At 37.0% G+C, this 25,948-nt stretch overlaps 1 protein-coding gene and 1 long non-coding RNA gene across 2 annotated transcripts; both read right to left on the bottom strand.

Annotated features, from left to right (window-relative positions):
• Window positions 1–278: 278 nt before the first annotated feature.
• On the bottom strand, window positions 279–23,956 carry LOC136240779 (tyrosine-protein phosphatase non-receptor type 7-like). Its single transcript, XM_066031817.1, has 15 exons — window positions 23,683–23,956; window positions 17,869–18,195; window positions 12,818–12,901; window positions 12,139–12,198; window positions 6,866–6,904; window positions 4,211–4,317; window positions 4,005–4,163; window positions 3,870–3,959; window positions 3,739–3,817; window positions 3,605–3,675; window positions 1,132–1,260; window positions 954–1,082; window positions 757–905; window positions 540–699; window positions 279–486 (listed from the first exon to the last, which is right to left on the bottom strand). Exons 1-15 carry the CDS (start codon window positions 23,759–23,761, stop codon window positions 397–399), a joined length of 1,752 nt encoding a protein of 583 aa, XP_065887889.1. The 5' UTR covers window positions 23,762–23,956; the 3' UTR covers window positions 279–396.
• LOC136240780 (uncharacterized) lies at window positions 15,935–17,853 on the bottom strand. Its single transcript, XR_010693970.1, has 3 exons — window positions 16,244–17,853; window positions 16,133–16,183; window positions 15,935–16,085 (listed from the first exon to the last, which is right to left on the bottom strand). It is a non-coding gene; the product is annotated as an uncharacterized lncRNA (long non-coding RNA).
• Window positions 23,957–25,948: the final 1,992 nt, after the last annotated feature.

The raw sequence follows: 25,948 nt of genomic DNA, 5'->3' as shown, positions 1-25,948 counted from the left end.
AGCAACAAGCATGCCAGAACATAGCACATAATTATGTACAGTTACACTGTTGTGCATAGAAATAAGTAACCAGAAATACAGAAGTCACTGTCAACATAAGCATCGATCTTTTGCTTACACACACATATATTAAAAAGAGACCACATACACTAGTAGATGTACTATAAGCGAGTCCTATTATTGTATACATGCAGTGACTCTAATGAGCAAAACTGTGCATACTGACATCGAAGGTAGCACATACAATTCGGGGTGCATGGTCATAACATTGCTAGGAATATTTGAGACCAGTAATGATAAAATAAAAGTACAACTTGTGAATGCATACACTAATCCTTAGCTAGTGACCATGAGAAATTTAAAAACCTTAATGGTAGCTAATATTTAGTGTGATCACTACGGTACAAGATGTTCAGTGCTTGCTGTCATTTCAGTATCCATTGATGGTTCCAGCCCATGTAGATTCTTTGCCCAATCACTCAAGATCTGTAACAAATCATGGACAAGCAATCTGGCAGCTACACTTACTCTATACTGACCTGATAAACAAATACATACTGTTCTTTTGTTGATATCATTCCTCCTCTATCTTTCCTCATGGTGGCAATGATATTAGCAATATCAACCTTATTTTCACTTTCTAGCTGTTGTCTTGCTATATCAGTAGCTATCAATGCACCACTACGACCCAATCCATCACTAAAATGATACATGCTCAGTTACCCCAACTCTGTACATATCCTGTACAATAATTACCTGCAGTGGACCACTATTGGACCAGGTTTAGACTTCTTAGCCTCATAAATTTCTTGCAAAAAAGCAATAATTCCAGTTGTATCACGAGGCAGTTGGTAAGCCCCCCATTTCTTATACCAGTAATGTTCTACATCTTTATGCTTCCCTTCCTGTTTGAAGCAATAAATGCACTTGCTGCTAGTATTTATAGTACTTACTGCATCATGAACTAGCCTGAAGGTGGTCACGGTGTAGTCTAGTTTAATGATTCGTTTTCTCACAGTAACAGTGATCAGGCCATATTTGTGGTACACTACCTCATTAGTATCTGGCCAATAACCTATGGTCTGTTCAAACATGATACTGCAAATGTATATCTCACTTTTGGGCACATACCTCATTCTCTTCTTCAACCATCACTATCAGTGCAGGTGTTTGTTCCCACACCATCTGCCAGAAGTCATTGATGGTATTACGAAGTGGTGCTTGAGTTGCTATATAATACTTCTGTGCTCCTTCATAACCCTAATAAAGGTATCGTGATAATAATGTGTCTGGGTTATGTGCTTGCATGCCCAACTGGTGTTAATATCACTGCTTTGGAAAATGTATCATACATACAGTACAGTTAGTAGTATTGTATATCAGGAGGTTAGGGTTTTTCTAGCCAAAAATATCAGCCAAAAACCAGCTTCACAATACCATCCTGGTGCCTTGGCAGTATTGGTTAGGTATAACCAAGCCCACAGTACCTCCAGTATGACCCTAAAATGCTTCCAAAAGATGGCTACAACATTTTTTAATGGAATTTTCAACTGACTGACTGACTGCCTGACTGCCTGCCTGCCTGCCTGCCTGCCTGCCTGCCTGCCTGCCTGCCTGCCTGCCTGCCTGCCTGCCTGCCTGCCTGCTCGATAATGGCTAAGGCTACAGGCTTTATTTTGTCACTGTTCGATGTTGTTTTGTCCCGAGACGTGCCTTTTGGCATACCGCAGTACGTACAATGCACGCATCATGGACTTACCTTTGTCCTCCTTTGTGTTCCATTTCTTTTGGTTGACAGCCTAAGGTGTCAATTTGTGGTAGTGCGATGCATGGCTTCCCTACGTTTGTAAACAGGAATTGTCCATAGTTTCCATGGTGACTGGATTAATTGCAGAGGCACTTCTAATACTGTTCTTGGTTTGTAACTCTGTGTAATGGGCTGAAAATAGGTGAAATCGAAGTGTAATGATCCACTTCACTTTTAAGTCAGTAATTGATAGTTGAGGCATGTGAATCATCCGTTTTTTTCGTGGTGACTGGATTGATTGCAGAGGCACTTCTCCTACTGTTCTTTGTTTGTAGCGCTGTATAACGGACTGAAAGCAAAGCGTAGTGGACACTTCACTTTCATGTCAGTAATCGATAAATGGGGCGTGCGTTCAGACGAAAACTTTATCTCTAGTTCCATCCTTTCTTTTGATCTGGTATACATGGATTCACCAGTCATAATAATGTTGAAAAAACGTAAACAAAGGAAAAATGAATTTTAAGTTCAATTAAGGATCATAGAAAGTAAAGTAGGGAAACAAGGGAGGTTGCCTACACCTGCAGTTACACTAGTGAACATTTAATCCCTAATTCAGTCATGGACTGAATTAGGGATTAAATGTTAGTATATCTGTAGGTGCAGATGATCTCCCTCTTTTTCTATGATTCCTAATTGAACTTAAAATTCCTAATTTTCCTTATACTTGTTATTATACTTGCACTTACAGCTCATACAATAATTAAGTGGGAAAAGATGTTCTGGAATGGTATGACATTTGAGTGATAATTTATGCATAATTCTGGAAGTTACTAACTAGGATAGAAATCTGTGGTGAGGTTACTAACTAATTAGTAACCTGCTGTATTTGCTTATTGCATTGATTGCACAAAAATTGGCAAAACTAAAAATAAAATAGTTTAACTATCTGGCACAAGACAGATGCCGTTAACATTAATAGGATGCATGGGAGCACTAATGTAATGATGCATAAAACAATGATGCTGGGGAGCAAGACTGCCATTCATCCTACAAAAAAGTTCTCCCTAGTTTTAGCACAATGCTATGGCAAAGTTTTTTTTGTCCATCTCTCTTACCTTTAATGATGGGTATGAAACTTTCTAAATTACTTTGAATGCACTGATAAGGTTTCTGTACTATTTAAATTCCTCTACTGATGTGGGCTTGGCTACCCAAAATTAATACCTCAACCTGTGGCCTTGGTAATTAATTTGTGGGTAGCCCTTGTCCACACAGTTCCCCAGTCTCTAAATAGCATAGAAACCTTGTTGGTGAGTTCTAACTCATTCATTCTTTCTAGCATTATAAGGTTTGCAAATCTTTTACCAAGTCTTACTCCTGCTAGGAATTTGAATGACCTGCTTTACAAAAACCATCATATTGAAACCACCCTACATGGGCTAAAGACATAACAATATGCACATCAAATTTTATTATTCTACTTTTTGTACAAACTGATTTGTAGTGAAATCAACATAATTTGATGGCAGCATGAGTTATTATACCATATAAGTGAAAATTTTGAATTTTTTTACAGATCGATTTAAGGGTTTCACAAGTTTTTGTGGATCACTCGTTTTTCACTCAGGTTACCTATTTATTATATAGCATAGAGCTAATCTTAATTGATAATTTTTGACGATGAAAAGACAGATAAGCAACTGTGAAATATGCAAGAATTATGCCTCTCTAAATTTTGTACGTATATGGTAAAACATTGTATCATGTTGACATAAAACAGACATAAAAAAATTATAGTAACACAGGGACCACTCCCTCATTTTCAAGGTGTTGCATTACAACTTTAAAACTTCGAACCTTCACATAGTTAGCATTGATGTATGTAGACTCTGGGAATGAAGATGACAGTAGAACACGAGAATCAGGACCTAATATACATTAATACACACACGTATAATGACTGATCATGATACACTCATTATCTAGCTTACTAGGGAGGTAGCCTTCCAATCTGTTCTTGTCTCGTATGCCTATATAAACTCTTTCAGTAATGATCAATGTAGGAATAGACTGTACATACATATAGTAACACAGTATACACATATACCAAAAATATGCATACTTCAAATTCATGATGAAGGTTTGGTATTTTTTTGGTAATTTCATGTAATTGATCAATTGTAAGGGGAATGGTTTTGATTGCAGCAGTTTCCTAATTATATGATAATATCAGTTGTGGATAAAGGGGGCACATTACCAGGTAAAATGTGGCCATTTTAATGGGGCTGGTGGGAACACTTGCTGTTGTTTCTAACGCCATTGGTACGTATTCCAAATTATCATCTGCAGAAGACAACTTTCTTATGGATGACTTTGCTGGTTTTCTTCTTGTGTGTCTACAAATTGACCCAATCATCTATATAAATGCTGCCATTTTATTGCACTATTGATAGTCATATTTACCAGGCCTAATGCAATGCAAAATCCAACAGCTAACACAAATCCAATTACAATGATTACAGCTCCTTGCCATTCTTCTAGTCCAAGCAAATTGTTAGAACTGTCACTACCTGTATGAAAAAATAACGTAGGTACATTGAATGCATGAATTTACTATAGATATGTTTAACCAAATATATCATACAGTACACTAGTACTGTATAGGGATCATGGAGTTTTGACCTTCAAACTCACCAGAAAACAGCCTCGATTTCCCTTCAAAACAACTCGGCAGTATTAGCATAACCAAGCCAACAATGCCTTCAGAGTGACCCCAAATCTTTCCAACAAGTTTATATGGAATTTTAGAAATTTCCTATTCAATTGGATTTTCTATTAACTGACTAACTAACTAACTAACTAATTAACCGATGCTTCGGCCGAGCATAACTCGACAATGCATAAGGGTACAGGCTTGATTTTTTCACTGTTCATGCCACTTTGTCCCAAGATGTGCCTTTTTGCCAACTGCAGTACATACAATACATGCATCATAGACTTACCTTTGTCCTCCTTTGTGTCCCAGTTCTTTATGCTGACAATGCAAGATGTCAGTTTGCAGTGGATGTGGTGGTAGTTATTATGGTTATTGCCCATATTTTCCATAGTGATTGCAGAGACACTCTGTACTGTTCTTCATTTGATCCTTAATTTAGTCGTATGTGTCCATTAGTATATCTACAGGTATAGGCAACCTCTCTCTATTCTTGCTATTCTCTTGTTTTACAAATATTTTATTCTTTGATCCCTAATCAAACTTAAAATTTATACTTTTTCCTTGTTTGTTTACTTTATAGTAATGCCTAATCACAGATAATAGACACCCCCTACCTAGATTGGAAGCACACATATATAGTGCCCATATGAAACTACACGACTATTAGTGTTTCGCCTCTGAAGTTTGAAACACTCTTTTTCATTCAAAGGTTGTTTTACTGCATGGATACAGCTCAAATGTTTTTATTACTAAGTTTAGTAGAATATTTCTTGGGTGGCAATCAGCCTACTGCTGGTATAGGTATGTGTCCAGGTATGTGTTTCATGGTATATTTGCTCCAATTCAGTCAAGTACACGATTCCTGCCTCATATCAACCTTCTGTGCTTGTCAAACTTCTAGCTCAGTACACCCACTATGAATAGACCAAATCTTATATTCCATGGCAGTACTCTCCAGTAAGCAAAAGCATGTGTTCATGAAATTTATTCCCGGTACTGTGTAAGGGGTGTGAAGCGCGGATAAATTAGGTGGCACCTAGAAGTTTTCAATTGAGTATGGGGCATCTGTTATCTATGGACTATTAAAGATGCGCATACGAAAGAATGGTGCATAAAATTAATTTTGCGTCTGAATGCACATCCCAACAATCAAATACTGAAAAGTGAAGTGACCATTACACTTTGTCTTCAGCTATGCTCTGTCTGTTACATACAAGTGAAGAACAGTATGAGAAGTATCACTGCTATCACTACAGAAAATGCGGGTGATAAGCATAATAGCTACCACCACAGCCACAGGTAGCTGTATCTTGCTACCGTGAATCAACACCTTGTGTTGTCAGCAAAAAGAACTGGGACACAAAGGAGGACAAAGGTAAGTCCATGATGAGTGTATTGTATGTACTATGGTTGGTGAAAAAGCATGTCTTGGGATGAAGCAACATCAAACAGTGAAAAAATCAAGGCCATAATCTTATGGATTGTCGAATTATGCTTGTCTGAAGGTAGTTTGTCAGGTAGTAGAAAATATAGGAAATTTTAAAAGCCTATAAAACTTAATTGTTAGAAAGATCTGGGGTTGGTATGAAGGAATTTTTTAACTTGGTCATACTTGACCAATACTGCCAAGTTGTTTTGAAGGAAAACCAAGGCTGCTTTTAGGATGATTTTGAAGCCAAAACTCCATAATTCCTAATAAAAAGCCATTTAAAACACTTTGGCTCTGAAACGGGAGTGTCCAAGTAACTGGTGAACAAAAGAGCTGATATCTGATGCAGCCAAGAATGAATATTAATAAATACAACTAGCTAGTATTTACAAAAGATTTAACATTGCTGTTTTATCATTGATTTGTGTAGCCTTGCTGTATTCCTACTTGATTCCTTTTAACTTTTTCAATAGTCATGCAGTGTAGAGAAAAAGGCGGTCAAGTTTCTAGTCAACAAGAGATATGTAAAAGGGAATTATTTAGGAACACAGTTAGGCTACATATGCATAAGTTGACTCAATGTCTACTATTGAACAGAAATATTGTTTAAAATGAATTATTAAAGGAGGAACAAAAGTCCTCAGGAAATTACAGTACTTTAGTTATTTCAGCATTAAGTCATGATTTCTAATGAAAAACTAGTCTTGAAGTTACCACATGGAGACATGAACAACACATTTATAGCTTCCCTATGCAGGATACTTTGACCTGTTAACTGATGATAGCATAAACATTAGCTTTAATCTGTTACACTGCATGCATCAGTCTCTGCCAAATGAAGTTTACACACTACTGGAAGAACTTTGTTCAAATGCAACGCTAAGGTATACTACATGAAAGCCTTGAAACTTGATTAGGGATTCATACCAATTATGTTGTGTTAGCAATTATATACTTATAAATCTGTACTTACCTGGTGATCGTGGTGTAGCAGAAGGAGTGGATGTAAACACTGTTGACAGCAAATAAAAAATGCTTAACATTATGATATTAGTTAAAGTACTATAAGATTATATCTTATGGCAGATTGTGAAGTGGGTGGTTTTGGGGACATGTCACTTGTTATGGCTCAAAATTAATATTGTAGCTGTAAATAAAAGTAGCTGAATCTGAAAGTATTTACTATTTAGCCACAAGAGTATCATACAGTACGATAGTAACTGTATAGTAGGGACCACAAAGAAGTAGGTGTGGCCCACAAAATAATATCACCCAAAAACCAGCCTCAATTTTCCCTTATGATGATGAGGCAGTATTGGTGAGGTAAAACTAAGCCCAAACAAGCTTTCAGATTGACCCGAAACACTTTCAACAAGTTGCTACAGAATTTTAATTTTTTTTTATTCAACGGAATTTTCTACTGACTGAGTAACTGACTGATGCCTTCAGACAAGTGTAACTTGATAACGGCTAAGGCTATGGGCTTGATTTTCCACTGTTCGACGTCACTTCAGCCCGACAGGTTCCTTTTGGCATACCACAGTATGTACAATGCATTCTTCATGGACTTACCATTGTCCTTCTTTGTGTCCCATTCATCTTTGCTGACAGGGAAAGGTGTCGATTTGGCGCGAGCACATGATGGCTTCCCTTCAAAACAGAAATCGTCCGTATTTTTCATCATGGCTATTCTGATTGCAGAGGTACTTTTCAAACAGTTCTTGATTCGTACTGCTATGTAACGGGTTGAACATAGTCTATAGCAAAGCGTAATGGATACTTCACTTTTCAGACGATAATTAATATGATTGGGGCACGCAGCACGATTGCTTTCTTTTGGTATGCGTGGATTGTAGAGGTGCTTTTCGAACAGTTCTTGATTCGAAATGCTGTGTAACGGGTTGAACATAGCTGACAACGAAGTGTAATGGATACTTCACTTTTCAGACAATAATTGATATAACTGGGGCGCGTGGTGCCTTTTCAGATGCGGTATGTGTCGGTTCACCAGTCATAATAAAATTATTTGCAAAAAAAGTTAACAAACAAGTACACAGAAAATTTGGAATTTTCAACTAGAGTAGGGACCATAGCACATTGATAAAAAGTACTGAAACAAGCTGGAGTAGTGCACAATATTAAATCACAGTAAAACAATAAGAAGTGTTATATCCCTACTGTGCATTTCCGTTATGGTATCTTGAGCACAGTAGGGATATAACACTTCTTATTGTTTTACAGTGATTTAATATCATGGACTACTCCAACTTGTTTCAGTACTTTTTATCGATGTGCTATGGTCCCTACTCTAGTTGAAAATTCCAAATTTTTTCGTGTACTTGTACTATAGATGTTGTTTTTAGAATGAAAAGAGTTTAGTGCTGTGATTTTTCGTTTGAGGAATTTAGGCAAACTCTATATGATACACTAGCTACAAATCCTTTTTCCAAGTCCAAAGATAACTGATAGTTAATTGGAATAATCAACTGGATATCGATACTCAAGAAGATTAGTTGCTGTGATCAGCTTATATAGAAGATTAGTTGCTGTGATCACCTTATATAGAAGATTAGTTGCTGCTGCCAAATCATCTATATAATAGTTAGAAATCAAAACACAGGGTTCTACGGAATTTAGTAACCTGAAAGGCCCTGTGTTATGGCGTACGAGCAAAGCAAGGGCGGTACTAGAGGACCTGTGGGTTTGGTAGAACCCTGTGTTTCGATGTCTACCTTATTCAGACCACAACTCATGGTTGTACTTTCACAGCTGCTTGTGACAAGAGAAATGTAACATTCATTAGTAGAAACAAGCCCAATACACCTCCCTGTAACTTGCAACAGCATATCTGTAGTCATGTGCAAACAAAATAATGCAAAACCCAGAAGAAGCAGCGAAGCACCAAACTCTATCAGACCATGAGTAACATTCGACATGCACTTACTATCCTATGCATTGCCAATGTTACAAGCGTGTAGTTGCTGTGTTTTTGTATCCCTCCAGAGACAGGGATCTATTGAGACATAAACAAGGGATCTACAGTTTAGATACCTGTAAGTAGCCAATCAAATTCAGGTATTTCATCTTGCTGCAGTCAAAATGTATGTGCAGTTATCAATTTGAAGCAGCAGTATTGCAATCTAAGTGGATGTCCCCCATGCAAGAGAGGTGCTATTTTAAAGGCAAGCTTAGTTTTAAAAAACTGTTTTAAAAATTAAGTTCTCAAGATTGAATATGCATATATTGTAGAAAATTAAATTAAATTGAGTGGGACTGAATCTGAGACTACAGTATTAAACAGGAGCACAGTTGGCAATCATCATAAGAATATTTTTAAGAATTAGATTTTCTGACATTTTTGACAGTTGTAAGTGACCATTTTGAAATAGCTTAACTCTTTATCTGCATTTTGGAAAAAAACAATCCAAATCGCACATTGGAAGTTTTGAGATAAATGGTTTTAAAAGAATTCAAGTCAGCATAACTTGCCAAGGATAGCAAGCACGTATATGAAATTTACACAAAAGATACATCAATCTATAACCTTTCCGACCACTTCCAGTACTTGTAGCTGCTTGTAGAGTTTTCTGCCAAATACAACAGAAAATTGGAGCAGTTAGATGAGCGAAGCAGTATCACGAGTGCTCACAAAGAGGTGGAGGATGGGGAGTGGCAGTGGGCAAGAGATAGACTTTAAAATGGAGGCAGACCATGATTGGAGTCCAGACATGAGATTACAGGCTGTGCTGGCTTCTTAGTGGCTGATATGGAGCAAAAACAACATTATCAAGCCATGCACCAGTAAACCACTGATTTTTGCCAAGCCAGGTCCTCCACAAGGCCAGCTACCGCCATTCGAGCTCTCCACACCACCCAGAAAAGATGTCTGCTAAAACCAGCCTTGAGTAGTTTGAGGGTCAAAACTAGTAGTACGATAGTGTAGCTATCCACGGGTGGTGTTAGTATGATTTTGCCTGATGTGTGATTTGGATTGGTTTCGTAAAATCTAGTCACAAATATGTAGCTACTATGCAAAATACTACGAATATCTGAAATTTTGGTAAGGAACTTTTTCTAAAGGCTTTATACTTTCACTAAAAGATTTATTTGAGAATGATCGATTTTAAACAGCATAATTTCAAGCCAAACTCTTACAAATATAATTTTATCTCTCATTGATAATTAGAGGTTACTTTTTAAACCAGGCGCGCGCCCACATTTCGGCCGGCTGTGGGCACGCGCCTGGTTTACTGAAATTGTTTCTGCAAAAGTGTGTGTGTGTGTACCTATCTACCTATGTTTGTCCGTACGCACCCACGTGAACAAAATCGTTAAATAATGGTAAAAGCAGCTTTTACGTAAGAAGTAAAACTGAAATGAAGTCTGTATTAAACTTCTACACAAGTGAACTTTGCTCTGAGGTGGTTCTTTTCGGCAGACTGAAATACGGGTGTGGCGACTTTCCTCAGACTACCTTCACCTTGAGGTTTTCAGGCGTTTAGCAACCGGAAAATAACGGTGCGGGCCTCGTACGCTACCAGGAATAGCCTATCGCTTCGAGTTGAAAGGGGGCGTATCCCTTACGTATGCGAACGAAAATGAAGAGCAGCTTTGAGGCTTTGTCGAGAGAATTTGTGGGAAAAAAACACGTTAGTCACACTATAAAACAGTTTAGAAGATACTTCTGTGCGTAATATGGTGGTAAAAGCGGTTTCTTTACCAAACGCTTCCTTAGCAGTGCATAGCAACGTAATTGAACGAATTACAAAAATTTCATGAATTACAAAATACGAGAATTAGCTAATAATATTATTGTACAACCAAAACTACCCTATTGCAAAATAGTAATACATAGTTGGTTAATTCATAATAGCATAATTCCAGATGAATTAGATAACTGCATGGCGCCTGGTTTTTAGAGGTAGCACAACATCAACTTGTTTCATCTTACCATTGTCTGTGCTTAAGATACAATTACATCTGTAGTTTTACTGGCTACCTAGCTAGTACACAGTAAAAAATTGGATGGAGGTGCTTCAATATCCCAAGTACCCCTCCCTCAATTCACCCCTGATATTTATTTACCAAAATTGTACTTCTACAGTAGATTGAAAAATCTACAAACACAATTTGAGTGTTAATAGTTATTTAAAGACAAGGTATTTTGTTTAAAAGTAGACATGATACCTAACAGATAGTAAAAATGCATCAACTATGAGACCCTAAAAAGTATGATTTTATCAAACCAATACTGCCATGTGTTAATGAGGGTAAAGTAAGTCCACTTTTTGTTGGATTTTTTGTGGGAAATCCCAAACCAACCTTTGTGGTTTGTACAGTCAGTACTACCATACTGTATGATACTTTTGTTTAAAATAGACATGGTACATAACAGAAGCTAAAAATACATTAACTATGAGATTTAGATTGGACATAATATTGGAGAATAGTATCATGTGGCTAGAGTGGTTAATATTACACAATGTGATAAATATTGTCTAAGCACCGTTCTTTTTGAATACATCTATAATCAACTGCTCAAATTTTAGATAAATCCACTGGTACATACATGCATAAAGGTATGGTAGAACTATTCTTATGTGGTAAACACAACTACAACTACTATTTAGTCCAAAAATTCTATAAAGTTTGCAATGATTATGTATGTGTTGTATACATGTAATTTTAGAGGAGATGGATGTCATTGTAACACTTGAGATTGCACCAGCATTGAAATTGAGTTGGGTCACCCGGGGTCAACTAATAATTCACATTTTGTCCAGGTCATTCGGGTCTGACCTGGTTTACAGATGATTGGATCACGTGTGAAATGAGTTGATTAGTTTGCTGATTGTGGAAACATACATGTTAGCGTGTCATAGTGTAGTCCTGTTGCCTAGCTTATTTTGTGAGCCATGCCCACTTATCAGAGTTACTGTCTGTAGGCATACCCCATTTATTATTAGTATTCCAGTCATGAATCCATGTTCATGTTCAGTGTAGTGACCTGGATTCAATGCTGGACTGCACACATATACCATGTACTTATTATGGAAAATGATAGTCTCCGTGCTCTATAGCTGATATATATGTTCTGCAGCTGTACTACATTGGCAGAAACTACTAATCCTTGGAATTAAAATGTCTCTCTATTTTTTTCTTTTATTATGTGTTCAATGCATATACCATGCAGTACTTTGCAAATCTACCACAAGTTATAGAACCTTTAGTATAGTGTAGGCTTACCAACTGTTGGTGAATCAACACTTATAGAAGTCATCATTATTATATCAATTATTGTTGTTTCTGCAACATAAAATTATAGTAACTTCTGGAACAGAACACACACAAATATAACTCTCCACTTCATTGCTATTCTACGTATGTATTACTATTACTTGTGTATTTAAACCATTTTAAAATGTAATGACAATTGCATATTTGATCCACAAATGCAAAATTATATGTAAGAGCAAAATTTTACCAAATGTGATCAAAATTACTATAGCCATTTCCACTAACTTGTGGAGCAGCTTTTTGACACTGAAAACCATGAATGGAGTTTGGTACTATTCCACAAACATAATAGTGGGTAACTATCTTTCTTTATCAGATGACTGATTTCAATGCAGGAAGATCTCTGACTTTCATACTAGTTTTCCATTATTATTCCTTTAAGTAGCCCATTTACCTACCCTCACCTACTACCCCAATGTCCACCACAAGTAAGAATATCACTCACACAAAAGCTGCCAGGCATTAGCATCTTGCACACCTACAAAGTGTTTGGGTGAAGATTTCATTACCGTAGCCTTTGGCACTGAGAAGTTACAATAAGATTACATATTGCAATGATGTTTGTGGATGGAGGCTGGAATGTTGTCAAATTCAGTCACATTATGTCATTTATTACAATTTCAATTACCTGCTGATGTTATATCAAGAAATACTGAAGTAGGTTCAGTGGGAGCTACAGTACTTGAAGGAACTTGAACGGTAGCCAAAAGTTCTGGAAGCAATAAAATCACATATGTTATAATGTTATACACATTTTGTACTATTGTACAAGATGTAAACATTGACCAAGGTTTGAAGCCGTACTTTCAATTATCTAGCTCATTTATCTACCCTGCCCTACATCTACCACAAATAAGATTTTTACGCACACAAAAGCTGTCCAATTTTTGGGAATCAAAATCTTGTATACCCACACAGTAATATGAATTTTGGGTAAAAATTTCATTAGTGTAGCCTTAAGCACTGGGAAGCTACAATAAGTTCACACACACGCACGCACGCATGCACACACCCACACACACAAAGTTCTGCAAGTCATGATACACAATAACGTTTTGTAAACATATTTTGTACATTGTAAACATTGACCAAGATTTGTAGCAATATATTAGCCATAGCTAAATATGTCCATGCTAAAACAGTCAAGCTAAAAAAAAAGCTTTTACCTACTCTAATACAGCACACTGTACAAACACACAGATAGACAAATATGTTGGCAATTCTACCACACAAGTGCTACAACAGTCCCTATGATGTAAGGCAGTCTTTGTGCCAGCACTGAAAACTGTGAACATGGATTGGGTAAAAATTTGCATGAAACAGATAGATCAAAAGGGTGCATCAAAAAGGTCCCAAAAGTGAAAAAAAGTTATGACCTATAAGCGAGGAATCACTTGGGGTTATGGGAGGTACACAAATTACCACAGTTGTTTGTGTCTGTAGTTTTAACAGGAAGTAGCTCAACTATTCAGTGATCCTTACGCCAGGCCATTGCTATAAAGAACAAACTAATTCATGCATTGATTTGCTACAACAACACCGAAGTTGCTAAACATGCTTTGCATGCCAAGATACTATGAGCTAAAAGTTTGCACAAAAAAGTACAGCTTAGAAAGAAAAAAATTGCCAACATTAATTTTGGATTCAAACCTACAACCTCCTACACAAACACAACACCGAAGTTGCTAAACATGCTTTGCATGCCAAGATACTATGAGCTAAAAGTTTGCACAAAAAAGTACAGCTTAGAAAGAAAAAAATTGCCAACATTAATTTTGGATTCAAACCTACAACCTCCTACACAATCCCATGATGCCCTACACACTGGTCAGGTGTTCTACCACTTGAACAGCTTGTGCTGTAGTTTTCAAAGGAAGTATTCTCTACACCTTGGCCTTCTACACACTGTAGAGAACAAACAAAAGCATGTGTGTGAACTTGTGATAACAATCTTAGAGTAGCCGGATGATGAGTGCTTCATTATCAGCACTGATTGTGCCAATTTGTGTCGAGTTTGGTGAGTAGTGGTGTGATGGACAGACAGATGGTCAGATGGACAGACAGTTTTCAACTTTATATATAGATAAGCCCTTCGCTTCAATACTGAATTACCAAGATCTACGGTTATTCCAAAATAAACTCTCACAAGTTGCTTCATGTGAATCAATAGTTTTCAGGCATGAGTTGCCTTTGAGATTGGTTGGTGATCATAAAGGTAAAAATTTCAGCTGCAAAATTAATTTGATATATCATACTATAGGCAGGAAGCCTCGCTTTTTTATTTCTATTACTTCTCAAATTAGAAGTACTATTTTCTTGGTACTTGTTTGTTAGCTTTTATAACTTAATTCTTGACTAGTGAACCTGAGGGGATGGAAAAGAATGACACTAGACACATCAGAAAAAAATGCCATCACAATGTACACCCTATATATCTATAAATTACTGGAGAGCAGTTTTACTGTTTCACTTTATTTTCAGCCTACTTATTACTTGACATTACAGAGGGAGACCAGGATGAGAAACACCTCTAGATCTGCAATCAATCCACTTCATTCAAAAATGGAAGTCATGGTATGAGCCCTATTTAATTAGTATACGATAGTTAGCTAGGGAAACCATTGGTGTGTCATTGCAAATTGATACTTTTGCATTAGTAAGATAAAATATTAGACGCAAACGAAGACATAGGTAAGTCAATGATGCGTGCATTGTAGCTATTGCAGGTTGGTGAAAATGCATGTGTGACTTTGCATAGTGATGAAATCAAGCCCAAAGAATTTGATTTATGTTCAGTCTGAAGGAAACAGTTATTAGTTAGTTAAGTAAGTAAGTAAACAAGTAAGTAAATAAGTCAGCCATGCATGTCATGAAGAATGATTTCTTCCTGATCTTCATGATCTATACTATACACAGTGCTACCAAACTATACGATGATCTCATATAATTATGCACAAATATTTTAGTCACTGATTGTACAAAGCTTTCTGACTCAATTATCTCATTAGGTAAATATTTTAATCACATAAGCAACTTGACTTTTTCACACTTGAGTGTTTAGTTCTATAGATGCACACAGCTCCTAACATATAGTTTTAAAACTTGCGATTAAGAAATACAGTGAACTTCATTAACACAACCTGTATGTATAGAGGTATTGGAAATACTGGAAGTGGAAGCTGGAAAACTGAAATGAAAAGGATAGTCAAAGTTAATATGTGTGCATGCTCTAGAATATAACCTTGCTAGTGGTCACGTCATATAGACCATCTCCAGGTGTCTCCATCAATGTACGTACAACAATGTCTTGATCATCAAACAATAGTTTTCAACTTAAACAATAGTTTCACTTGCCTTTTTAATCAACAAAGTGATTTACACAATTGCATAATAAACATGCACTAGTCCAAGAAGGATCTGGTTATTACAGAAATGGGACCCCTATAGTAGGCATTCCAATATCTGAGATTTTTTAATAAAAAAATTCTCCGTATATTCCCTAATAGAACTCTGGCACAAAATGACAACTCGTGTTTAACTTGGGATTGCTCCGTCGTCTGAGCTCCAATGAGGATGAAAATCGCTGTGGGGTTTGTCCACACGCTGATCATCATGAAAATCTTAGTTTTATCGTGCGCGTTACATATAAGTACGTTTTGTGTTGTTTTGTAATCTTTTCAAGCCTTGCCTATATATGTAGAATACTTTAAAACTTAAAAAAACGTACTGTCGGGTGGAAGGTAGTCACTGGTGCTTACTTTAAAGTGCGTAGTTACTTCACTCGGGTTAGCGATTTTCAGCTCCAGAGCAATTTTCTGATGGCTGAGTCATCAGCTCAAAAGTATGAACCACTTCAAAGTCGGCATAACAATGCCATAATCGAACCACAACTCCACCTTAGGTATTGTTGCATCATTGTGGCACCTCCACTTTAGTTGTTTACCTTTATAAGTTGTTAACTTGATGTTTTTACCAACTTGAGATAGCCACTTGCCTATATGGGTATACACCATTGTATTGAGAAGTGTGCAATAGGTGAAGCATATTTGCTCACCACAAAGTATACAAAGATCGCTGAGATCCAATAAGACCTGAAGTTACTCTCATTACATGTACAAACTTGCAGCTAGAAGCAACTGCAGTTTCAAGATAGTTCAGATTGCTAGATGGCTTCCTGATTCAATTGTGCCATTTTTCCTTTTAAAATGTATGGGGAGCCCTGGAGAAAAAATGTACCTTTTTTAAAGTTTTTAAGCACTGTGCATGCCAAAGTAGCTAATTCCAACCCAACAAACTATATATTTCTGAGATCGGCAATCAATACTCTATCTATTGAGCATATAAAAAGCCTGTTTTTCCAAAATTTAAAAATCGGGCTGGAATGCCTACCTACAGGCATTTTTGTTTGGACACTAGTGCATCCTACTATAAAATGCACAAAACAGCTTGCAGCAAAACAAAATTTTATTTCATGTATGACTTACATGGTACCATGCTTCCATATATAGCAGCCAATTGATTAAGCTCAAAACATGTACTTTGAATAATTAGTAATTACACAGTAAGACCACTCCATCCACTATAGGTCTCAAGAATCCTAACAAGATTGCATTTTTGATAGGTGGCTTATACTGTAATCTGCAGTTGCATGGAAAAAACTCTAGATATATAATCACCCAGCACATTTTGTGTGTCACATTCTGTTTCCAACTACATGAAACTGATACGTAATCCCATGATTTGAGTGAGATAGGACCAATAATATGGGAGATAACATTAACCTTATGATGAGGTCATGGAGTATATACCTGGGACCTTGACATTGTCACTATTTTTGTTAAGGTCATGAAGTACACCTCAGCTGGCCTGGCCACTATAAATGGGGTAGTCTCATTAATGAGGTCATGAAGTACATATTCCTTGGGACCTAATTACTTTACAGGTTCACTATATCACAATGTGATCTTTGTAAAGAGTTGGTCTTTGTAACAAAGTAACAATTGACTGTTTTATCCCAGATGTGACATGGTGGGCAAGAGTACATGGACACATGTGCAACATCAAAAATGAGACAAACAACAGAAACCTGAAATGTATTACACTGCAAGTAAACTTTTTGTATAGAATAATTCTATGAAATGTAATACACCATAAACAGTTAGTTAGAATTCCATAGTTTACTCATGCTGATTATACCAAATTATAGAGCATGTTATGCAATAACTTCATTGCGGTTTGGTTTTTATTATGTAAATCTAAGTAACATAGTCTGGTTCCTTAGCTTATCACCAGTACTTAGATTTATGCTTACTAGATTTGTGTATTGTAAGGTTAATTAATATGATGAGATTCAGGAATTTAGCTAGTGGTCACTGAGAAATGAGGGGTTAATTAATTTTCCCAATTGTTATACATAAAAAAGCGAATTTTGGAAGAAGGTGGCCATTATAATGAGGTGGTCTTTTGATGAAGTCATGAAATATGTCTTAGCAAAGTTTGGAGCCCAATCACTTTACAGGTTCACTGTTACAATGTGGTCTTTGTAAAGAGTTAGTCTTCTATTTCAGCTTTCCGTTTCCATTTCCACTATTTCCAATTGCTCCCCTCAAAACTATCATATGTATCAACACACACATACATATGTTAGTAATCATTACAAAACAGAAATTGATAACATACCAGTTATATTGTGGCATGCAACACCAGCAGCAGCACAAGTTGCAAATGGAATTGACAAATTAGCACATTGCTGTAAACTTAGTTCATTTCCTTCACAAAACCATTCATACTGCAATACTGGGGAATCCCCTAATGGTAGAAGATGGGCTAATGTAGCACCAACATATCCAAGCTGTCTGCAGACAACAGTGGCTTGGTCTAACTCCCAATCAATATTTATTGCATTACAAACTGTAAACCAAGTATCATTAATACAAATCTGAACAATTCCATCGGATGACATGGATCCATTAACCAAACGAATATCATCTCCTTCATCACATATTTCTGTATAAGATATCAAGAATAAGGGCATGGTACATATGTTCATCTAAACCAAAATAGCCAAGCTGCGTAGCCATCAAAAATGCCACAAAGATGGTAGCCAAGAAATGATTGTACATGTGTTAATTTTAAAAAAACCTTGATAGCATGTTGATGATATAATTATTGCTATTATAAAACTCCTAAAGCTGGCTACGGGGAAGGAATTCAGGCTTACAAATGTATAAAGAAGTAATATATCTATCTACTTTATACACACAAATTTTTAAGGTACATGTAGTTTTGCGGATCTACAAATTTCAAGATTTTCACATTTTAAATTTCAAGGATCACTCATTTTTCATTGAGGCAACCTATTAGAAAGCGTAGAGCTAACCCTGAAAATTATTAATTTTTGAGGATGAAATTTGAAAACAATGTTGAAACAGGTAAGCAGGTGCCCAGTGAGAGAATAATGGTATGGCATATATGTGCAGTAAAGAACACATACATTTAGCTTACATTTTTGCAGGGCAAAGAACTGGTTTCTCCAATCGCTTGTCAGCTTTAACAATAATAATTACTCTTTGATTTGTAAAACAATCACAAAATCCATGAAAATTACGTCTCTTGAAAATTTATATGCATACGGCAAACAACTATGCTATCAAGACTGCAACCTTTGTGAATTTAAATAATTATGGTGGGCACAAAATAACTGCTGTGATGTTAACACTGCCTGTTTTTCATTTTCTACAGACACAATAGTGTACCATATGGAGGGAAAGTTCGGCAGCAGCAAAATTTGGCAAATGATCAATTCGCCAAATTTTCCCCATCCAAATATTTTGCTCGTAAGAAAACAGCCACTCTTTGTAGCTCACTTATTATGTGTAGTTATATTAAGTGTATGAACCTGTTGCTAATGAAACTAAGCAGCCCCTGGATTACTGGCCAAGGGCTACCAAATCATCGAGCCAGAGTCTTGGTGCCATGTTTGGTCATCTAATTGAGCATCTAATATCTAAGAAGACTATGTAGCAATCAGTTACAACGTTAGACTCTCTGGAATAGTGGATATGCATGGTAGCACTCATGTATTCACGTCGTGTCTGGACTCCAAGGTTCAAGGTTGCCCAGTGGACAGGAATAGTGGATGGTAATGAATTAAACAAGGGTATGCGCTTATGGTAACAGCTTAACCCTAGCAAGTACACATTTTCTTAAAAGCATGAAACTTTTAACATGAATATATAGAGTACATGGCATGCATTTTTAGATCATAACTTTGATAATGCAATAGAGAAACATGATTTCTTGTGGGGAATCTAGTTTTATTGACAGCAGAAAGATCGTAGCTGCATGGTTCAGTATGCAGAAAAACTTTTTTAACCATGCCAAGGATCTGATTAGCTTTAGAGGCACTATTACTACTGCGATGATGAAACTTGAAACATGGTAAATCAGAGATCTTTGACAGTTCTACTTGAGGATGTAATATATTCTCCTAAGGTGTATAATTTATAATAGTTAGGGAGACAAATATACTCAACTATGTCAACAGCTTGTTGATGTTTTTTGTATCATCAGCAAATATCCATACTACTAGTACTGTCCACTATTGATGGTATTTCATTCATGTAAATTGATTAAAAGCAAAGGATCCAAATGGAACCCCTGGGGGACTCTACGTGTTAGCACATTAGAAAAACAACAGTTTTAAACTATTTTCTAACGACAATCAGTTAGGCCATTTTAAAAGTTTACCTTCAATTTTGTAGGCCTTGTGAAAATATAAATGCAGTATATCAAGTTAATCCACTCGCTTTGAATGTGGGATTACAAATGATTTCCTTATAATAACAAGAAGTCAACAATAAAAGCTATTGATATGCAATCACAAATTGATACTTTTGAGTGGAGAAGGGAAACAGGACACAAAGGAAGACAAAGGAAGTCCATGATGCATGCATTGTAGCTGCTGCAGTTGGAAAAAAGGCATGTCTCGGGAGTGCCAGTTAGTGAAGAAATCAAACCTGTAGTGTTAGTCATAGCTGAGTTTCATATCAACTTGTTAAAAACACTTCGAGTTGCTCTGAAGACACATGAGCTTGGATATACCCCTGCAACTGGCATGTCATTGTGAGGAAACTGTGAGGCTGGTTTTTGGTTGATTTTTTTGTAAGAAACTCAAAGGTTGGTGATCCCTACTATACAGTATACTATGTCACAGAAAAAATCACGATACAACATAATCAAGACACACGGTAGTGTGTCATGCAGCCAAGAAAGCCTGTACGGCACACTGTGATAAAGACACACGGTAGTGTGTCATGCAGCCAAGAAAGCCAGTGCGGCACACCGTGATCAAGACACACGGTAGTGTGTTGTGTAGCCAAGAAAGCCAGTGCAGCACACCGTGATCAAGACACACGGTAGTGTGTTGTGTGGCCAAGAAAGCCAGTGCGGCACACCTTGAGTATATTGACAGGAAGAAAGAAAGCAGGATTTTCACTCCTGCATAGCTCCATGCCCCCTTCTCCAAAGCATACCATTTTTGTATTATATAGAGCTGTCCGCCAGGTAGGGTAGGCCACACAGCAAATTCAATTAAATTTGCACCAGCCATTTGCGAGCGTTAAAAGTTTCATTTTAATTTCTTCTTTATTTTTCTCTTTATGCCATAGTTGATTTCACAACTTTTTTTTCACCAAAGAGTTTTAAGACTGCACCATTTTTTCACAGCTTGGCTGTTTTTGTGCAGATAGTGCTTAATTCAGTTATCTCAGGCATGATAGCAAGTATATTTAAAGTACATAAGTAAACTACAAGTATTTTAGACTTTGTTAAGTACAAGTCATCAAGCAGAAATCAAATGAGTACTAAGTAAAGTGTATTTTATATAGTGAGATGAGATATATACGAAAGCATTTAAGTAAATACACTTTAGTGCCATGACTCATATTAGTGGCATAATATTTTAGTGGCTATCTTTTATATCATAGGCAGATCTAAGGGGGCCAAAGGGGGGTGTACCTCCCTGACCCTTCTTTTGTCACACACTCTTGGATTTACAGGACAAATACTCTAATAGGACAGTTACCTTAATACAGCAGTCAGGCATGCAAATATTTATTAAATGGTAGCTATATTCAGAAAGTTTCTTGATTGTCTGTTTTGACAGTGCTCAGTTGATTGCTTGATATATGTGGGTTTAACGAGAAGGTATGACACTATAATTACATCATTTTTGCATAAAACAATCTGGATTTTTTGTAGGACAAAAAGATCGGGACTTGAAAAAAATGTAGGGCAAATGTTTTTGAAGTGTTTCTGCACACTAAAATACTGTACCAAGTAATCACTATCTGAAATACAAACCTTGTAGTCATAGTTTATAAATACTCGGGATTTGCTGAAAAAGAATAACTGGATGACTTCTGTACAGGTGGTTTATGAACACAAAATTTGATTAGCTAGCTACCTACTAAAATGACTTACTTTAGTGTTTGAAAAGTAACATTCCTGCATTTATTAATGGTATTAGTCCTCAAACTACCTGTTTTTACTATTGCTTGATTGATAAGCTTCAGTTGAGATCGCATTTCTTTTGCCCTACAAAAATGGCTACAGTAATTTATGCATACTGTGCATTTTTATGAAACACGCCTATAGTTTAAACAACCATTACTCACTATTGCATTTTGATCCCGGGATCAAGCACTGCTACTGAGCCTATGGAAGCGATCACTTTAATGCTACATTATGATTCTACTAGATTATAAAAATCCTAATTATGGAATTTTTCCTTCATTTGGTTAGCTATGCACACACGTACAAGCAGTGGCGATTCTAGACTTGATCTACGGGGGGGGGGAAGTAGGGAACAGCACAACTGTTGTTGTTTGGCTGCAATATAAAGTAGAATTTCAGGGGGTCTTGGGGTGCAATCCCCAGAAGCTGCAGGGTTTTTGAAAATTGAAGGCTTGAAACTGAACAGCCTAAAATTACTAGGCGTTAGGGAGAGCACATTAGCACTCCGTGAAATTAAAGCTCACATGGCCTGATGACATCACACAAGTCCACGTTGTGTTATACATCATCGTCCGGGTGCGTTCACTCCGGACTTGCAGCTCCAAGGCCACATCAAGTGTGAATTTCAGTGCATCACTTTTATATCCCTCCTAGCTGAAATCGATGGTGGGTATCTATAAACAACGTCTTGCAAATGTTTTCAGACTGTACTGAACTTAGAAAAGTCTCGAGCAAAAAAAAAGTGAACTACAGCGGGAATTGAACCTTCAACCGCTTGGTTTCAAGCCTCATGCACTACCGCTTCGCTACTGTGACTACTTGTATGCTATTTACTAATTCTAGCTATAAAGGCCAAATACTATTGAGCCCTAGTAAAGACACTGCAAGCCAATTCAGTTGCAAGAGCTTTCTATCTTTACTACCGACTTCTGAATGGCTGCCTAACCCTAACCTCGTATGTATATTTTAAAACTATTTCCTAAACCTAACCTAATATTACTACCAGTATCCAGTTCCCTAACCCTAACAGAATAGAAATGATTGCCTAACTCTTACCCTAACCCTAACCTAGCAGATTATAGATGATTGCCTAACTCTTACCCTAACCCTAACCTAACTTTTACTACCCGATGTGACATTAAAGCGAGTCAGTTCTCTAACCTCGAGATGAAACAGGCTCAGGAAAGTGTTCCTTCACTACCATTCTAATCTCTATAGACTAAATAAAAGACTAACCAGTCGTATGAACATCCGTACTGTATTCCGCGAGGCATTTCATCATTGCCTCGCGGCCAGGAAGACCAGAATAATCACGTGATATAGATTACGCGATAATTTACAGTATACTAATGTGCTTTCCCTAATGGCTAGTCCTAAAATTTACACTAAAATCATGAAAAATGCTAGACATGAACAATGTCAATCTATACTAGGGCTGAGCGATACTACCGTTTTAGCGATATATCGCAATATTTTGAAAGTATTGATATCGCGATATTTTGTTATTAACTATCGTGATACCATGCCTGTACATTATTGTCATAAAATCCATTTGCTATCTCAAGAATCCTTTAAGTCATAACCTGGTTACCCCTGCAGAGAGGTGTGAACACCATGACATAACTTCAAAGCATGTGTTACAATAACTGTTACTGTAAACAAGGATGACAGTGGCTAGTTTGATGCTACTTTTAAAGACTTCCTACAGGAATACTGAGGAATACACTATGTAGCACCAGCTATGATTGACATATTTGGAAGTATCGAGAACTATTCAGTATCGTGAATAGTGGCTTTAGTATCGCTCAGCTCTAATCTATACTGCAACTTTTCCCCAAGATAACAAAAAAGAACTCGAAAAAGAAGTTATTTTTCAGCAGGGGGAGGGGGGGCACCCCCTTAGAATCGCCTATGCGCAAATAACAATGCAGCTATAGGGTAGGAGTATATAATCTATGCTATCACAGCAGGACATACCTTGTGCACAAATTGCATCGAAAAATCCTGTAGTAACAGTCAACACAAGCAGCAGAGTTATTCCTTGCATTAAGCTCATAAATCCTTGACACAATGCTGGAACGTCACCTGCTCAGTAGCTCATCAGTGTCAATTCAATGTCGAGTTCAATGTAGTGCCAAGGGTAGCTACTACACAACAACCTGTGTACGGAGAACGCGACTGACCACTGATCATGAGCTTGTTTACTGAATTTTACGCACCCATGCATTGCCACCCAATTGAAAGCTAGAAGTAGGGCGTGGTAATTTACGGATGTTTATACTCTACGAGGTTATTTCCGCACACACTGAGATAAACGACTAGACAAGATACGATATAGCCAGAGGATCTGGGGTACCATGCTCTGAATTAAAAGGTGGCCTATACTATAATTTCACGAGAACCCAGAAAGTTTAAGGCTAGGTCATGCATCTTCCTTCCGAGTTAGATGTTGGTAGTTCAGTGGCCCGCTAGGAATAGTCAGTTACTGAATGGAACAGTCTCCAAATCAATAACATTAATAACCTATCCCTTGCAGATTTTAAACTAACAACAAATTTAATTAGTTTTGTATTAGCGTTTTGCCCCTATAGGGGCTTTGCTAATTAATAAAATGAAATGAAACAAACATCAGAAACCAAGGAGTGTAGAAAGATCAGTAGGGATAGTAGCTACCGTGAGGGTTGACACTTAATTGGCAAGTTAGCCAGTAAAATTCAGGTAAACGTTGAACACCATGAACAAAACCTGCAAGACTGAACATGCCTCCAGGTATACCTGTGCCAGAGCAGCAGAGTATCCAGTCAAGACATGATTTGTTATGGGCTGAGGACTTGACAGAGAACACTTTTAGGGTTAGTAATGATGCTCTTTCTGTCATTTAGTACATGTATATGCACGATGGTTGTACCAATGTCAAACAGTTGCCTACATTAACTTATCACCTGTCTAGCCAACCAATTATATACAGTCTGAATGCTTACAGTATATATATGCAACTAGCTATCTTTTGCAGATATAAATGTGCCTTATTATGGATACTCTGATACTATCAAATTCCCAGTGATTGTGTGCAGACATCTGAGAGAGCGCCCAGCCATATTCAGATTGCTTCCAAAAATATGCTTAATGTTGTATATTGGTGCAAACACAATCGAGTCAGGGTATGATGAATATTGTTATGTACGTATGTGATACTGTCATATTAACATCACTACAGTTGTTTCTTAGCCACCAACCTTTAATTCTGCATGACTTATTATGCGCTTTTTACTGCTTGACTGTTTTGTTATGGATACCATAGCTGATGAAATTTATGGGTCGGACTCCTGCATCTTACTAATTTGGCACACCTCTCTCTTTGCCTGCTCCCCCACAGCATATACATATACAAAATTTTGGTGTATTTCACAGTGTGAGCTAAATGTGGACTATAAGTCTGCATGCTGTACTGAATTATGATATAGCTATGATGAAACCCAATCAAAATTTTAATTGCAAAGAAAAAATTATAGTGCTAGTAATACAACAAATCGGTAAAAACTACATGTAATATGTATGTGTAAATTGCAAAAACTACAGATTAATAACTTGTACTAGCTAGTCAACAGTTATTGTATATATATTACTCCAGCATTTGTTCAGCACACACATACTTGGTAGTAAGTGTAAGAGGATAGGCAATCACACCTTTAGGTATATCACCATGTGCTGCAAGTATTGGGTCATCAGAGTCAGGATCACATATCATTTTAACATCAAAAGAGCGGCCCCCTTCACCCCCAGTGTAATGAAATGTAAAGGATTTTGAGGTAATGTTGTAGCCTATTTTAGGACCGGTACTTCCAATGTTATAGTAAGTATCATGGAATGGATCTTCTTGACAGGCAGCAACTCCATTGCATTTTCCAATGGGATTCTCTAGCTTTATTCCACTGCAAGGATTGTAGTAGTAAGTATAGCCTTCACTGTCCACAGCAGTCAGTGGTGCATACGGGTTGTCTAGATCATGAAGGTTGATCACTGCACCATCACTAGTACTCTTACAAGTACACGAGTCAGTTTGGTCACAAGTTTGAGGAGTGGGTGGAGTGCTGCATCCATCAGGACAGGCACACACGCTGTAAAGATCGAATGTCTCTTTGTCATCATTTACTCTAAAGAATGGTTCTTCTCTTTGGCTTTCATCGCAAATCAGATTAACAGTACTAGTTGAGATCTCAGTTGTAAAGTTTCCAAGATATTG

Source organism: Dysidea avara, chromosome 12 (genome assembly GCF_963678975.1).
Source record: "Dysidea avara chromosome 12, odDysAvar1.4, whole genome shotgun sequence".
Lineage (NCBI taxonomy): Eukaryota > Metazoa > Porifera > Demospongiae > Dictyoceratida > Dysideidae > Dysidea > Dysidea avara.
Note: the sequence above shows the minus strand (reverse complement) of the source record. Positions and strands in the feature narration are given on the sequence as shown.

Coding starts and splice junctions, on each gene's coding strand:
- LOC136240779 (XM_066031817.1), bottom strand. CDS start 23,761: ATGAGCTTAATGCAAGGAATAACTCTGCTGCTTGTGTTGACTGTTACT. Junction 3,818..3,869: donor ACCTTCATCATGAATTTGAA/GTATGCATATTT, acceptor ATGTATGTACAG/TCTATTCCTACATTGATCAT. Junction 700..756: donor CCAATAGTGGTCCACTGCAG/GTAATTATTGTA, acceptor GTATCATTTTAG/TGATGGATTGGGTCGTAGTG.